Raw genomic sequence first — 17,544 nt, 5'->3', positions numbered from 1 at the left:
CGAATTGGCAGCCAGTGGAAATCGCGTAGAAGCTTACAGAACACAAAGTGGGCTTCATTGTTCTTAGCTCTCTGAAGCTTGTCAAGCAGGCGGCCAGAAAGATCTATGAACAGAGATAGTGCCAGTAATCGAGCCTGGACAACACAAATTCTGATATAAGCTACTTAATGGAGGCAACAGAGAGATATCTTCTACGCTGCGAAGTTCGAGAAACATGGATTTGCAAACTTCTCGACATGATTCTCGAAGAATAATGACGTGCCCAAAATAACTCTGATATTTCTGACAGACTTTACGTATTTTATCGAGTTATTCCACTCGTATATATATATAATTCAAGATTAACACAGGTCTGACCACTGAAAATAAGGACCTTCTAAGGACCCGGAAGCCTATTCTAAAACTATTCGAAGATGTTTTCGAAGACGACAAAACACGTCACTATATCCTAATAGTAAGTAGCTTGCAGTTGATGTTTCACAACATAAAACAGTAACATTTTGTTTTTACCTTGTGACGTCTGACAGCAGGCCGCAACATTATGAATCTTGGATGCTGCAACATATGACAATATTGATAGAATTATTCAGTGATTTTGTTATCTCGATAATCTGCTTACTTACAGTTTTGCTTCAAGCATGTAATCCTGCCGACTTCTGTATAGATTGGACTAGGCGTGGATGTGGTCTGAGCTCTCTCTCTCTCTCACACACACACACTCACTTTTTAGGGGCGTAGGAACAAGCCGACAGTGAACGACGTTCATATTCTTGCCTATTCAAATTTTTTAGGGTGGTGCCACCCCTATTCCTACACCACTGCTTCCATATTGTAACAGATAAAGTATTAATTTTCTTTGTGTGTAAGACAGACAAGGAATAGAAAACAAAATATAATTCGATTCCATTTCAATGTTTTACTACTTCTCCATTAATTTGCTTAATGAACTCCAGAATTTAGTCTAAAGCCAAGTTGCACTTCTGAGGGCCCCAAACGTGCTATGATTGTAAGTTCAGGTGACCTCAACATTTTGAAAAAAAAGGCTCTCCGCGAATGTTACGCATGTCAGAGCAACGTGCCAATTCTTCCATTTTTTTCATTAATACTTTCACAAATATGCATTCTTTTGTCAACGATATTGTAAAACCTATTATGTAACTAATCTGAACATCCAGCAGCACGTGTGATTTGCACAATGACGTAGTTTCAGGATATTTTCCAATCATTTGCTCATCACAGATGAGGTTTTTTTTTTTTGGCAACAGGAAAAATGTACTGTTTAAACCTATTAATTATGGGCTATGTAAAGTAAAGGGAAGAGACGTGTTCAGTGTCACGTTCAAAGTCCTGTCCTAACCCTTGTATGATTGAGTGTTTACAGAAGCCATCCAATTACTTTACATTATAACACAGTATACCGCATACTGAGCATAGACCGGTCTCGGCGCTACTAGTAGAAGTAGATTACCAGTCATTCTGGTCACTCGATTACCATCAATCTTTCAAGGTTCGCTGTATGATGTTATTACATTCAAGAATATAATTTTTAAAACCTCATTCTCTGCAATTTATCAAGGGAATGACCAATATGCAGAGTGTTCATAGTTTCCGGTTCCCAGTCACTTAATCCCCAGACACTTCATCCCCGACACTTCATCCCCGACACTTCATCCCCTAGACTTTTAATCCCCAGACACTTCATCCCCAGACACTTCATCCCTAAACTAAATCCTTAACTATAAAAATTATGAAGTCAGCGAAAAATTTAATTGAAATTCAAATAATTTAAATTCAAATCATGCTATTAACTTCAACGTCATTTGAACATCTACAACATTAGTTAAAGTTCATATAAGCTAGTAAATGTAATGTTCTTCAACAATATGATATGAAAATTGTTCTTGAGTGTTCGCGAGGTAATTGCTGTTAATCAATATGAAAGGTAAGCTAATGATCGGAGGTACAGAAGACGATCCATTGACTCATCTCTCTACAATCTTGCTAATTCTCCTGGCTAATTCAGCGTATTTCTTCTTTGGACATTTAGAGGCATTAAACAATGCTTTATAGAAGAATCAGTGATTAGAAATCACACATCACACATTGCTCTATACAGTGTGGGGATGACATATTCTAATTCAATGCTTTGAAAGAAGCATTACATAATGCTTTATAAAGGATTAAGTGTCGGGGAGGAAGTGTCGGGGATGAAGTGTCGGGGATGAAGTGTCTGGGGATTAAGTGACTGGACACCATAGTTTCCATCCAAAGTAGTCAATAAGGATATAGGTTGTGACTAATACATTGGCTTGTGCAGTGGGGATTTTTTACCCTTGAACTGGATTTAGCCATACTGTGTGTTCTGTATTCCAATTTTACACTTAGATCTAAATAACAGCTAAATACAGATCTTATTTACCAGGCTAACAAAACTAGGGGTAAACGTCCTACATACCTAAAAAGTAATAATAGCATTTACGTCATATTATAATGAGTAAACTTGTTTTACTCGTAACACATGAACCTTATATCAGTGCAGTCTGCTGCGGTCCTCTGCAAATTAACTGTGTACCACCTTGTGTACTGTTAGTTTCTTTAGTGTTAATAGCTTTCTCTTCCCTCAGACCGTCCGGAATCTTGGTGTTATCAACGATGCATCGTTATTTCCTGAATCTCACATCCGTGCAAGTCCATCTTCATTGAACTAGTCACATCAGCCACCTGTCATTTCTGTTACCGAAAAAGCTGGATTACTGCAAGTTTCTTCTCGTCGATCTCCTTAGGCGGTCCGGTGGCGTAACGGTTAACGCCTGTCACCAATACACTGGAGGTTGGCTGTCTTAGGTTCAGCTCTCGTCTCCGGCACGCTGTTCTTTCTCTGCAAGTGACATCTGTTCACAGGGCTGGCTGCCTTGCCGTGATATAGCCTTAGTTGCGGGCTCGGCGTAAAACACCAATTCCTCCTCCTCGTCGTCGATCTCCTTAACCGCCTACTGTTTTAGTAGACGAAAAGTAAACCACGCAACTTCCCTCCGCAAGCTTCACTGGCTGCCAGTCCGAGCTCGCACTGATTACAAAATTACTACACTGTAGTACCGATGTGTTCATGGCTATCCCAAGCATACCTGTCTGAGCTACTGACCACAAGAGTCGGTCTCTTCGAGATACTTGTATTGACCTTCTATCTGTGCCACGCATTAAACGCGAGAAATCCGGCAGACTTCCCACAAGTTTACCTTTGGAATTCTTTGTCCCTTTCTATTCGAACTGTGTCTATATTCAACGCGTTCAAGTCCAGCCTTAAAACCCGCATCTTTAACAAATACCTTTTAAAATCTAAATAATTCTTCTAACCATTTTTGTATTTCACATTTTCCTCCAAGCAATTTGTTTTTGTAATGGTATATAGTTGACTGTCGAACTGTTTGTAGTCTTTCATAGAAAGAACAGCTCATATCCACCCTTGAAATGCACTCTACAAATTTTATTAGTATTAGTAGTAGTAGTAGTAGTGGTCCTTCTTCAAGACCTCCTCCACATCACCCATAAAGTACTAAATGTGAACGATTTATCGCACACCAAAAAGTGTCCAATACTCGATTTACCTTCTGAAGTCTGACAGCAAACGTCGGCACTAGCATCGGTCCTCTCCAAGCCTGAATTTAGACAAATGAATGCACTGGCGTAAGAATGCTGGTAATGAGACTTCAGTTTTTATATGCCGTTTTTATATGAATGTATATACATACTAAAACAGCAATGTATATTCTTCTAAAATTTTTCAAGATAATCAAACTCTAACTATAGTAACAGGTACTCTTTTCCTCACTAACAACTCTGAGCAAGAAAGGCTACCATACTCAACCTACCCCTAACATTTTAATATTCTAGAAATATGCTTTAGAAACATTTACATGTCCGAACCATCCTTATTCTCTGCCCTAATGACCAATAAACTCTAAAAATACAAAGAAACAAATTACAACAAGCAGTATTTCAAAACGGTTATGCCAACAAAATCTTTCCGAAGAGGAGGGATTGTTTTGACTTGTTATACGATTTTAAAGCCCTCGTTACCTCTCACCACTTGACTGTACACATTTAACTCCTGTCCACAAGGTTGGTCTGACTTCGGCTGAAAAGTAATATGCAAAATGTCACAATAACAGCGCTCAGATTTGCGTAATATGAAAAGTATTCTACGCTAGTGGGTTACATTACAAAAGTTTCCTTCTTGCACGATACATCTAGTAACTTTTTTCCCAATGTTTGAATAAATCGCTTCAACTAAAACTTACAAGTTCGTTTGCCGACTCTTTTTTTTTTTTTTTGTAGTCGGAGCAATCGCACATTAAGTTTTTGTTAAATGTTAAAAGCGGTATCATCGTCATTGGCGCCACAGTAGTGCCAATATACTTGCGTGTATGTACGTCGGGAAAGACGAAATCTGTTGTAACTCGAAGCTTCGTGCTCAAATTTCTCAAAAGAAAAAATATATATGAGTGCTGTATAAGTTATACATCTGCACAAGTGATTGCGAATTTCTCTCTCCATCTCGTTCTTTTCTTCTTTCTCTCTCTCTCTCACTGTATACTTGTGTGTGTGTGTGTGTGTGAGGAGGAGGGGGTGGATAGAAAGATTAACATTTAAAATAGCAAATTTGAAAATAAATTTCCTTCTTATAAAAAAAAAATAACACGATTTCACAAATTTACGTATCTTAAACTGCTCAGTGGATTTTAGTGTTGTCTTGAGACTTGTGTTCTTTTATAGTTTGGGATTTTTAAGTAGGGTTTATATATGCCAAAAGGCAGTGGTCTAAAAAAGTAATTGCGTGTGCGTGTGAAGAGGCAAAAAGAAGTAACTTTAATGGAGAGCTATGTAGATATTAAGCGTACATTCTTAAATATAGTTTTATTGTATCGGTCAAGTAAATTGCAAAACGACATGAATTAATTAATGAAAATGTAAATGAAAATCGAACATTTTTTGTTGTGAAAGCTAGAAAAAAAAAAATAAAGGTGTCGTGATGATCCTTTAATGCTCATTGGGCATTAAAATAGGGGGGGGGGGGGGATGGAGTAAACTGTTAACGCTAGGCATTTAGGGGAGCAACAAAAATGCAAGCATCATTCCCTTTGTGTTTTAAAAAATACAAATCGTTGTTTTTTTTCTATTGCTTTGCGCCTGTTTGCATGCATGCGAACAATCGTAAGCGAGCGAATGCGCGTCTATGTGCGTGCGTGTTCGTCAGAAAAAAATGGTTCAATAGTATCTGAATAATCCTCAATGTTAGCAACTGTTAACATTCTGCGCATCTCTATCTCTTTACTGCCATAAAATCTTTTTTTCAAAGTACTTATTTCTTTGTCTCTAAAAAATCTGGAGTGTATATAAGGGAATAAAAGTATCAAATTTGTTTCGTTGTGTCCGTTACTTTATCTTCAATACATTGTCTAGGAAAAATTAAATAATACCATAAACATGTTTACTTCTAAAATAATTCAAAGGATTTTCATTCGACAGTTCTTCAAACGAGACTTAGAGACTGTAAGGATGTAAAGAGAGCAGGTTAATGACATCAAATGCAGCTGGTGACATACAAGCATGCACACACAGTCTTGAGATTAAGTCAGCCAAAATGACTTATTAATTTACATGTACCTTTAATTCAGTGTTGAGAAACGTTACTTAAGTTTTCTACCCATGACAGTCCGTGTCTCAAATTACGACATGCCATCAACGAGGTGCCACGCTGGCTCTGTCACTAGAACAGCTAACAGACACGGCAAAGGATATCTGGGAAGACGCCGAGATGCTTGCATTTCTCTTTCTGTTCTTTCCATCAGGAGGGCAAAGGGAACAATTTGTGGTTAGGCTGTCTGAAGAGCAACTGTCCGAAGTGTCTTGGCTACATGCACAGCTTTCCAAGCTATTCGGACTAGACTCTCCCTCAGAACCATGTTCCCAGTCTTTGCTAATGCATAAATCACTGCTCGCTATAGTGGAACAAGCTCCTGAGGATGCTGATAGGCGAGAGAATGAGGCGAAAGATCGACTACTGCTGGTGTGTCCAGCTTGACAATGGGACCGGATACATGGCTTGCTCTTCTCATCATAGCTATGCTTGAAGCGAGCTTTCTGAAACTGCGACACTTTCTGTGTTCCAGACTTTTCAGACCCAAATTGAAATTCATTCGGCGGAGCAGTATCTTCCTCTAAAGTGACAGTGAACGAAAGATTAACTTTTGGAGGAGGTCTCTTTTGTGCACTTTTAGCTATAGTCCTCGAGCCATACTTGGTAGAATGAGGTGACTGTGACCTTTTAGTTACCGTAGTCCTCGATTCTATTACTTGAGTTTGGTGGTCATCTGTAAACGACAGTTCGTTAACACTCTGAAATGAGAAATGAGGAGTAGCGGGTGGTTGCTCCTCCACAACTTGAATGCATTTATGTACCGATTCTATTTGTATATGTATTGGAGAGGGCGATGGCCTACGGGTTGTAATGGTTTCTTCCTCCGTCCTCACGACTGTGGTCGTCATTTGCAACGGTGGAACCTGCTCCGATATTATTTGCGTCAGATTCTCAACGATCGTGCAATTCAAATGACCGGGCAGAATCTTGGGCTTCAGGCTTTTCGTTTCGTCAACAGGGATATGGAATTCAACGATTTGTTCCTCTCTTCTCACTATTGGCCTATTCACTTGCGGTAGTTCAATCTGACTTACGATTTCTTGTCGTGTCTCCACAATTTCAAGGGGTGTGCAATGTAACTCTTGAAACGTAGTCTCCGTTTTGAGTCGCTGCTGCGGTATCGTCTGCGGCTGCACTGTAATGACACTCTCGTCAATAATTTGAAACTGAATACCATCTTCCTGTGTTGAAGATAATGCAGCTTTTATTTCCATTGACTTAATCGCTGTAATGTTTTCTTGAGAGAGCTCTTCCTCCTTCTCGGGCAAGTAAACCTCGATATGCTCCTCGTGTCTCAATAATGTAGTATCCAATTTTGGCGACGGAATGACAGAAGTTTCTAATATCACGTTCTTTAAAGTATTAACGGTCGTGTGGGCCTCCTGCGGCAGAACTGTTCGTTCTTGCCACATAGTCTCAAAAATTGTTAGTGGTTCCAACTCTATCTCATCCTCAACAGGCATGTGAATGTCAATACTCTCTTCGCATCTTACTGATAATGGGGACTCCATAACCTGCGGCTGAATCACAGAAGTAATTTCTGATGTCAGATTGTTTAATGTATCAACGGTCGTGCGGACATCCTCTAGCTGAACTGTTTGCTCTTGCCACACAGTCTCAACAATTGTTAGTGGGGTCAGCTCTACCTCATTCTCAACAGGAACGTAAATCTCAATATGCTCTTCAAGTTGTACTGATAATGGGGCCTCAAGCATCGAAGGCGGATCCTCAGAAATAGTTTCTACTGTCAGTTGCTGCAGCGTATCAACGGTCGTGCGATGCTCTGGTAGAAGAACTTTCCGTTCTTTCCACTCAGTATCAGTAACTGTTATAAACTCCAAATTCATCTCATTCTCAACAGGCATGTGAATCTCAAGCTCCTCCTCATGTCTTACTAATAATGGGGCCTCCATCTTCGATACCTGAGGTAGAATCCTTGAAATTTTCTCTGATGTCACTTGCGTCAACGTCTCAACGGGCGTGTGGCACTCAGGTTGCAGAACGCTTTGTTCTATCAGCTCACTCTCGATAATTGTTAGTGGCTCCATCTTCATCTCGTTCTCAACAGGCATGTGAAACTCAAGCTGCTCCTCGTGTCTGACTAAAAATGGGGTCGTCAATGTCTCTGGTGGAATGCTTACATTGTTTTCTGGTGGTAACTCCTTCATCCAGTCAAACGACGTGTGCTGTTCTTCGCGTAACAGATTACATTCTACTAATTGAACCCCCAAAACTGTTTGTGATTCCAACTTCATTTTATTCTCAACAGGTGTGTGAAACTCAAGATAATCCTCCTGTCTTACTGTTAATGGTGCCTTCATTGTCAGTGGTGGAATTCCTGACAAATTTTGGGATGTCATTCCATCCACGATCTCGGAGGATATGAGATCGTACGTTTGTAAAACAGTCTCGGTTTTCTGTAGCTGAACCTCAGGAACGGTTTTTGTTTGCATCGTTACTACGCTATGAAAAGATGTTTTTAAAGGACAAATTTCATCTAGGAAGTCATCCTGAAGATAATCTATTTTCATCTCATCTTTTTTACATACGGCACAAAAATAAGGTTCTCCTACCTGATCTGGCTTCCCGTCAGGGCTAGGGGTACTTGGCGTCCCTCCCATGATTAGCCGTATTGTCTCCGAACACTCCGAGCACAAAGACGAGGGTTGATCAGGGTCTCCTGAGGAACACTGGAGACATACAGATCTGTAGGAAGATTTTATTTCTGCCTTTATCTTCTTAAGATCGCTTTGTGTGGTACATGAACTCAATATATGTGAGTCTTTCCCAGACTCAGGTGTGGTGACTCGATAAGAAATGGTCAGTTCATCTTTCATTTCTAAGGAAGTTGTTTGTTTATGACCACAACAACAAGTAGAAGCTGACTTCTGGCTCACTTGCTGCACACGATGAGAAACGGTTTCTATGTTTGTCAGATCTTCATTTTGTGTTGCCACTTCCCTTGTCTGGCATCCTGGATGACAGAAATGGCATGTTCTGGTATCTTTCCAAAGACCTGACGGCCGCAAAGCATCCAAGGCTCTACGAGCACATGAGCAGCAGGTAACTTCTGATTGTAAAGCCGCTGGAAAAGGAGGATATCCCACGTTCACCTGAACAGGAGGGATGACTAGTGGATGAAATGGATTATAAACCTGAACTGGGGCAGAAACTCCGGGTACCTGCTGACAGGTATGTAATGGTGTCCAGGTGAAAGGGGGAGAAAAATCTACAGGTTGTTGCAACCATGGAGGCATTTGATAAACCGGATATATAGGTGCAGGTTGGGTTTGGCTTTGTGCAGTCTCCTTTTTCCGTTGCTTGGATTTGCCGCGCTTATGACGATGCTGGCAATGGTGATGATGGTGATGATGGTGACGACAGTGTTTCTTTTGCCTCGATTGCTTCATTTCTGGAGACGGAGTGAGGCTCCTTGAGGTAGGTGGCTCAATCCTCTCGCTCCAAGTGATCTGGCTGCACGATGTAGCCATATCACGCTTCGACGGACGTACATATGGGGGAGATGAAAGCCGGCTGCCAGGCTCTTCAGACTGAGGGACCCTATATGTTGTCGACTCTCGTGCTAATGATACAAAGTTTTTTGAAGAATTTGAAGAATCAAATTGTGTTTGTTGAAGGCCTACCTTGTGATTTCTGTCTTTCCTTGCTGCAACAACAAAAAAACAAAATAAATTAAGATTTGATCAAATGAATCATTACTGCATGTTCTCTCTCTAAAAAACACACACACACAAAACAAAACAGTGCGCCCCACAGTAACCAGAGAGATCGTACACTCGTTCAGGCATTGCCTGCAACCCTGCATTTTCTTGACGCTGACATATCATCTCTCTCTCTCTGGGAATGGGGTGAGAATCCGTCACGCGTTAAGTCGGTCGAATGTATGTTTCTCTCTGAATTTTTGGAATTTTACTTCTTGTTGTTGACTGCGAGTGTTCAAATTACAATGCCTTCATTTCTGCTGGTTTATAAACAGGTTGGCAGTTTCCGCCAATATTCATGGGATTCATGAACAAGAGACCAAGGGTCAGAGACATCATGAACGTCAGAGTATCGCGAATGAGAGATCTAGTCAGCGGTTGTTGAATGTGATGACCCTGGCCGTCTTTTGCATGGAGGATCTTTTACTAGTGCCCCTGATCATCGCCCGTAGATAAGACATGGACTGAGACATCGTGTTTTAAATGATGAACTATAAGTTTACGGCTTAAAAGACTACTTCTGTGAAATCAAGGACGCTTTTCTGTACTCACCACGTTAGTGAAGGCGATACACGAAACAGTAAATAGCTAAGAAGTACTACAGATAAATAATACTAAAAGGGCAGATCTAGAAAAAGACTTATGTGTATGGCATTTCTCAGAAATACGACGAAACAACCTATGACTGTGAGCTATCAAAAAAAAAAAAAACACACACACCTCATGCCCACACCTGAAAACAGCAAAGGCAGAGGGGAAGTAGTGCTCTGACTGCATATTAATAGAAGATAAAGTTGCGTTGGGCTCAGACGGGAACTTGGTGAAAGGTTTAAAGGAACTTGTCCATCAAGGTCGGCAAAATACGGATAACGGAAGTCATTCACAATTAGCTGAAGAAACATGGAACATAATCTTTTACATGCATGGAAGGAGGTCGCCGCTGAGGCAGACAGTTTAAGAACTGAATGATGAATAGGTAGAAGCGGACTGGCCGCTCCATGCAGGACCTGTTCAACCCCGTGCAAGTGGCACCCTATGGCTCATCTGGTGATCAGCTAGTGCCAGTCAACAGACGGAAACATAATCATATAATTTGTAATTCGCATTTCCCATGTGGATACAAGATCAAGAGATTTCTAAGAAGGGATTTGAGAGATTTCTAAGAAGGAAAACAAAACGTCTGCGGAATTTCTCCCATCTGATGCGTGGCATTGAGAGGACAGTAACACAAGCAGAGCGAACTGAACAACTTCGGTGGTAAGGCATCAGAAGCTCAGGTGTCCTGGGGCAAAGCCGAGAAGTAAACTGTAGTACACTGTGGCGATCGCGTAATCAATGCAAGCTCTAACTGGAAGCCAGTTAAGCTCCCATGGTCCTCTTTCCATCTTTGGAAGGCAATACGAGTAGCATCCTCCTGGCCACTTTGAAGTTTTGCAGTAATCGGTTAGGGAGATGATCAACAAATAGAGAGTTGCAATAATTCATCCGGGAAAACACAAAAGATATGAACGTTTTAGTCGCAGAAATTGACAGGAAGGGTCCAGTGTGACTGAACTACATTGATAGATTCAAGCGGCGAAGATAACACCAAAATTTATATAACTGGATTATGGTTGTATGATGTTGTATAATGACTTTGACAGATGCTCACACCCTTGCTGGAGCGAAGCTCTTATGGCAATAAAGAATCAATCTTTCCCTTCTCTCTCTCTCTTTGGAACCAATGTAGCTATTATGCATTTTACATTAAAAACCTGAAATCATTGACAATTACAGCGTTTAGCCTAAACCAAAAGGATCTATGATGATGCAAGTACATTTTATTTGTCTTTGTAACTAAAATTAGAAATTTTGGTTAGTTTTGAGGAACCTGATCTTTCAAGGTCTGCCAATGTGTTATTTTAAATACTGGGCTGAGCTCAATATAAGGTAGCATTTTTCGAAATCTGAATGACAACACACCGGCTAGTATTAACATTGAACCAATGGAAACTGTTAGTACAAATATTTAGAAGTTGTGACAAATGATAAACTAAGCTTGTCTGATCATTCTAATGCTGTACACAAAAAGATTTAAGCAGGACTGTAGTTCCTTAGGGTGCTTAGATCTTTCAGTGTGTGTACTAAGATGTTCTGTGTGTTTAATCAGGGAGTACTTGGTAGAGTGTTAATAAATGTTTTCTTCCTTGTGCTGAGGATTCAATGAAAGATCATGTGATATAGATACACTAAGTAGGGTAATAAAGAAAACTAACTATAAAGTGGGTCAAAGTCTTGAGCTAGTTGATGTAATTAAGGATCAGACACAGAACACTAAAGTTAGGTGCATTCTGCTCCATCCTCCATCTGAGATGTTTCTTTAAAAAAAATTCTAATATTCTAATAAAAATGCCTTTTGAGTGAACTCTTATCACTATTAATGGAACCAGCATGATAATGTGATATAAAACATGTGGTTTCTATCATGGAAATGAGACATTATGAAATTGTTAATAATTTGGACTCAAATGACTAGAATTTTGTGGTAGAGTGTACTGAATTGAATTGAATTGAACAAGGTCATCTTCAAGCTAAAATATGGAATGTACATAAATTACTTTAACTAAATTATTAGATGCATTTTCTCAAAAACTGGTCATAACATTTGAAATGTTTGTGATATACATACAATAATACATTGGCTTGTCTCCTTGCGTGTAATATCAAATATTTATTATTAATGTCCAAGACAAAACGAAGTTTGATTTTAAATATTGTTGATTAGCTAATGAACAATGACACATAACGTTTACACAAACAAAGCAGCAGTGTCAGAAACATGCTTGGCACTTTACACATTGAAAAGAGTTAACAAGTTACAATAAAAGGTATCAACCAAAAGAGGAAAAAAAACAAAAACAGCAACAACCATTAATGATTTCACATGCAAAAACTACATTACAGTTATAAAATATTTAGACAGCTCTCAGGATATAATACTATATGTATATAATACTATCTAACCACCATCCCCATGTAACTTTTAGAGATGAATCTAGTTTTGTGTTGTCTTACTATTTCACCACCTTTCGTAGCTGTCTGTATACCTGCATGCATGTGTGTCCCCACACTTTCCATGAACAGTTCCTCAAGTGCTTCCATGTGAAATTGTTGATCTTGTGTACCAGCTGCCATGAAAGAACAGGGTTTATAAGTGAAACACTGTCACCTTTTCCATCTGAAGTAGTCAAAGGTTAGTATGGCAACTTTCCTGTTTTTGCTTGGGAAAATTATCTCCTCCCACCAACAGAGAGCAAAAGCCTTTTTTAACTGTAAATGATGGCTGATACCTGGGTGGTTGTTCTCTTCGATCCTCTCTAGATCTGAAACTGTGTAATGTCTTCATGCTACAAGAATGATGACTGCATTACCAGATGTAGCATGGTTTAAGAAAGAGTGCAGTCTTTACTAACAGCACACTGAATGAATGATAAGATGGTGTCTTCCAACGGTGACATATATGAGTGGGTCAAAACAGCAGCATGCCGAAGTCTACTACAGTGTGATAGATGTCATTTTATTCTACCTAAATTTGCTTTTAGTGTTCTTGAAACTTATGGACTCATCTTCAAACTACACTTTTTGAAAAATAGAACCTTTCTTGGCCTTTAAACTAAGTTAAAGGGTATTGATCAAACAAAGCTATCCAGAATTTATCAAACAAAACTATTCAGTACTCATCAACTAAATCTATCTAGTACCCACGACAAATTACAATCATTCTGTATTCATCAAACAAAGCTATACTCTCGTTGTCCTATCAAATGCATGACCTACTTAGGAAGTCATAAAGTTAGGTATTTGACCTTGCTGTAGTCAGATGCCAATAACTTTGTGAGCAGTGACCTCTGGCCTTGGCATGAATGCATGGTTGTTAGGGGCAGAGGAGAGAAAGATGCAAAGAAGCAAGAGGCTGGGAAAAAGGATTAGTCAGTTAGAAGTAGCAATCAACTTCAAGAGGGAGTGAATGAAAGTATTTACATATAAGGATGAAGCTGGATTTTGTGATGATACTACAATGACATGGATAAACGGACAGTTCGCTTGCCCAGCCTCCACCATTTTTACCAATCAGTGATACATACACTATTAATATTGTAGCCTGACTGACCCTCGCTAAAGGCCAACACCTCGCAGCCCCTTACCTTAGCGCCAAATCAGTCTATTCCTCTTTAGTTTTCAAGGGAAGAGGATGGAAGTTCCCAAGGAGAATTTTCCACTAAAAATTCTGGCTCTCTTTCGCCGGATGCGTTGCCTAATCTTCACCTCGCGTTGTGTTCTTTTTTGTTTTTATTCCTATCCACCACACACCCGAACTCAGCCGACTATGGAGTCCACAAAAGACCCTGCTTTACTTTCCGCGACTAAAGTGTCTCTTTTATCATCCACCGGATCTTCACGTGTGTTCTCTCTGCTGCTGCGTCACCACTACACAGACAACACAAATCTCACTCGCGCTAGTGATACTCATTCACCTCATTTGCATGACGAGGACACAGGTACCACACACTAGCATTCGTTGGTACTGACACGCTCATATAGGTAAATAGGTTCAAAGACAGATTTATTTACCTAATGTACACATACAACTAATGTATCTATTCTAACCTACCTACCAATTAAAACCTAACACCCTGGGGTGGGGAAAGATGGGGGGGTTGAGTGACATGAGGCACTCTTCCAGTGGACCAAAACGCCTTGCGGCAAAATGGTACTTCACCATAGACGTTATACCCTACGTCTATGTTCTCACTAACTCAGGGATGGGGGGAAGAGGCTGAGTGACGCGAGCCGCTATTCCAGAGGAACAAAAGGCCTTGCGGCAAAATGGTATTTCTTGCTTGCTCAGTCTCAAAGCTTTACGGCCTTACCAAACAGGACTAGTTCCCATGCCGGGAAAACAGCTGCGAGCATTGATTTTTATAAGCTGTTTATACCAGACAGTTTGAGTGCTACGTCCCTGCTGTTGCTGTTTGTCTCGAGCTGCACCGCTCGCGCGACCAAGCGTGGGGTGGAAGGGGTTGCGGGGTGGAGGGAACAAGAACTGTCAGCGGTACACGCTGCCTTAAACAAGCGCTCCCACTACAATTTCAAATGGTCGGCATGGTTGGAAAAATTTGAGTCATATGCAAGAGCCATATAGCACCAAACTGTTAATCTATGACTAAAGAAACACTTACAAACAGCAGAGACAGGCTTTAATTGTTAATGTACAGCACAGGGCAACAGGTCAGCGATACATTTAAAACGATTTCCAACAGCAGCACAAAAGAGGAATACAGGAAGGTTTTAACAAACATTCCACTGTTTGACTTTTCTTGGTCACAAATTCTGGAAACTCACTCTGGAAGATGAAGAGACCGTCGTGAAATATGTCAGTCATTTGAGATGATGATGATGGATGGATGATGGATGGATGATGGATGGATGAGATGGATGGATGAGATGGATGGATTGGATTGGATGGATTGGATTGGTTGGATTGGATTGGAGGATTGGATGATGATGATGATGATGATGATGATGATGATGATGATGATGATGATGATGATGATGATGATGATGATGATGATGATGATGATGATGATGATGTAGTTTTGTAACGCGCTAGTATCACAGAGATACGCTCAATGCGCGGGGAACCCAGCAGCCACCAAACTGCAGGGCAAATGAACAACTTCAAATAATGTTAAACAAGTGAGTCTTAAGACTTTTCCGAAAAGATGCAATACTATCAGACTCCTTAGTCGAGAGGGAAAGCGAGTTCCACAGAAGCGGGGCTACATTAGAGAAGGATCTGAAACCCACAGTCTTCTTGTTGGTATTCCCTGACTGAACACTCGGTCGTCGAAGTCTGAATTGGGCTGCTGAACGAAGGTTCCGCTGAGGTTGGTGACGGTGAATGAGTTCTTGGAGATATGCAGGCGCAATTGAGAATAATAGCAATGGATTATATTTAACTTCAATGATGCAAATTCACAAATGAACGACCAGGGAGAAATGCAAGTCAGACAGTCTGTGAGACAAATCATTTGAAAATGGACACAACTTTCAAAACAGTGAACTAACAGTGAACAAACAGGCTTCAGTGCAATTCTTCTAAAGAAGATGTAGCACATAATCAGTGGAAAAAGAGAGAAAAAGAGAGAATCCAAAGGTGCTTTGCAAAAAACCATTATGGAGAAGACCCATGCCCAGCCAAAGGGAAGATATGCAGAGACTGTGGATGAGCGGACCATTTCGAAAGGATGTGCTTATCACAAATGAAAAGAGGAGGAAAACAAGCTGGAAATAAAAGTCGATATCAACATCCAAAGCAGCAGAACCAACATCGGCAGATAGTGAAATCCTCACGTACATCAGTTATGCCAATCGAATTCCGACAGACATGGAGAAACAATATTTACTGACAGAAAAAGAAGTGCTTGCTGTTGTATGGGCGTGTGAGAAACACTGCAGGCCACAAACCACTCCACACAGCCCATGGTCTTTGTTCTAAACCAAGTTCCTGCATATGTGTTTAGAATCATCCATAGCACAGGAAAGGTCAATATAGCAGATTCACTTTCCAGACTGCTCCAAGCCACATCCAAACCTTCCTAAGAACTCTCTGGAGCCAGAAGAACATATTCAGTTTGTAGTTACTCACGCAAGACTAAATATCCTGATGTTACCAGAGATTAAAGAGATGGCAAACAAAGGATGATGAACAGCACTAATTCTTCAGTGCATCAAGTTGGGTAGGAAGGGGAAATTGGTGTTTTAAGCCAAGCCAGCAGCTAGGGCTTTATAATGGTAAGCCAGCCAACCCGTATAAACAGATGTCACATGCAGAGAAAGAACAGCATGCCCTAGACAAGAGCTGAACCCAGGGCAGTCAACCTTCACTGTATTTGGTGACAGGCGATTAACCGTTATGCCACTGGACCGCCCTATGCAGGTCAAGTCGGGAAAATAACAAAACTGTGAGAAGCTATATGATTAATATTTTGTGCTGTGTACTATACTCAAACTAGAATGAAGAAGATGTTGAACTGTCATCCCAAAAAATCTTAGACCCCACATTTTGACACTTGCACACTGTGGTGATTAATGTGTTATGGTTCACAAAGATCTGGGACTTTTTATATTTTTTTATTTTTATTTGTTGTCTGGAAGATTCTTCTGTTTTGCTAATAGAACTTTGTTAGGAACAAAACATGGTGTTGTGTGTTTAACAGCTGACTGAAGCAGGTTCCATCCATGAAGGATACTTAGGTGTGGTCGGAACAAAGCAAAACCTATGAACAAAGATATGGTGGCCACACATGGAGAAGGACGTAGAGAAATATTGTAAGACTTGGCGTAGATGCCAACTTATAAGCCAAGCAAACCCTGCAGAGCCAGTGCAAACTAAGGGTGATGGAAAAGACTACAAATGAAAATTCTGTTAAGGTACTGAAAACCTCAAACATTCTATACAGACAATGATTGATCTTCAGTTTATTTTCGATATATTTTCAGATGGTCACAAAAAGTGGAGAGACAAAACCAGTCACAGCTGAAAAGGATGAGAATCGTTCAAGCCAAGGGCAAGGATTGGCAGGACAAAATTCTTATATTGTAGCATACCGAGTGACTGTACACCCATGCACATGATTGATCAGAAGTCTACGGTAAAGAAACGACTGTCATAAATGTATGCAGAGAAAAAGAGGCATGCAAGAGAGCCAGAAACAACGCCCAGTAATCAAATACTGCTAGCGAGAGGCAGGCAAAGTCCACAAACCCTGAACCATACACGGTGATTGAAAAGACTGGAAGTAGAGTAACTGCGAAATATTCACAGGGAGCAACTTATTCCAGAAACACATCGTTCATAAAGAAATTTCATCCTATAGACGAAGGAGAAGAGGATCATAACACAGAAGATCAAAGTTCAGAACATAAAACACCAGCATCAGTACCAAATAAAAATACTGTAAACTAAATGACAGGACAACACTGGAATAAGCTGAGACAGTCTTCAATATGCCATCTGTATCTCGGAAGTCAGAAAATCATAAGGAACAAGAACATATTTCAAAAGACTTAATGATTTTATGT

At 40.3% G+C, this 17,544-nt stretch overlaps 1 protein-coding gene across 8 annotated transcripts in view; it reads right to left on the bottom strand.

Moving 5' to 3' along the window:
- LOC112567668 overlaps positions 1–17,544 on the bottom strand; it is a 68,937-nt gene that overhangs the window by 46,003 nt on the left and 5,390 nt on the right. For 6 of the 8 annotated variants that reach the window (XM_025244385.1, XM_025244388.1, XM_025244387.1 and 3 more), the window contains exons 6-10: positions 12,507–12,587; positions 8,272–9,365; positions 4,078–4,135; positions 3,606–3,656; positions 511–555 (exon numbers count right to left, since the gene is read on the bottom strand). In XM_025244385.1, the coding sequence (XP_025100170.1) occupies positions 511–555; positions 3,606–3,656; positions 4,078–4,135; positions 8,272–9,365; positions 12,507–12,587 (1,329 nt within the window). Of the gene's footprint in view, positions 1–510; positions 556–3,605; positions 3,657–4,077; positions 4,136–5,649; positions 9,366–12,506; positions 12,588–17,544 lie in introns of those variants that run through there. The other 2 variants (XM_025244383.1, XM_025244384.1) reach the window with 2 other exon arrangements.

The sequence above is a fragment of the Pomacea canaliculata genome, linkage group LG7, assembly GCF_003073045.1.
Source record: "Pomacea canaliculata isolate SZHN2017 linkage group LG7, ASM307304v1, whole genome shotgun sequence".
Lineage (NCBI taxonomy): Eukaryota > Metazoa > Mollusca > Gastropoda > Architaenioglossa > Ampullariidae > Pomacea > Pomacea canaliculata.
The sequence above is the reverse complement of the archived record's forward strand: the minus strand, read 5'-3'. Positions and strand labels throughout refer to the sequence as shown.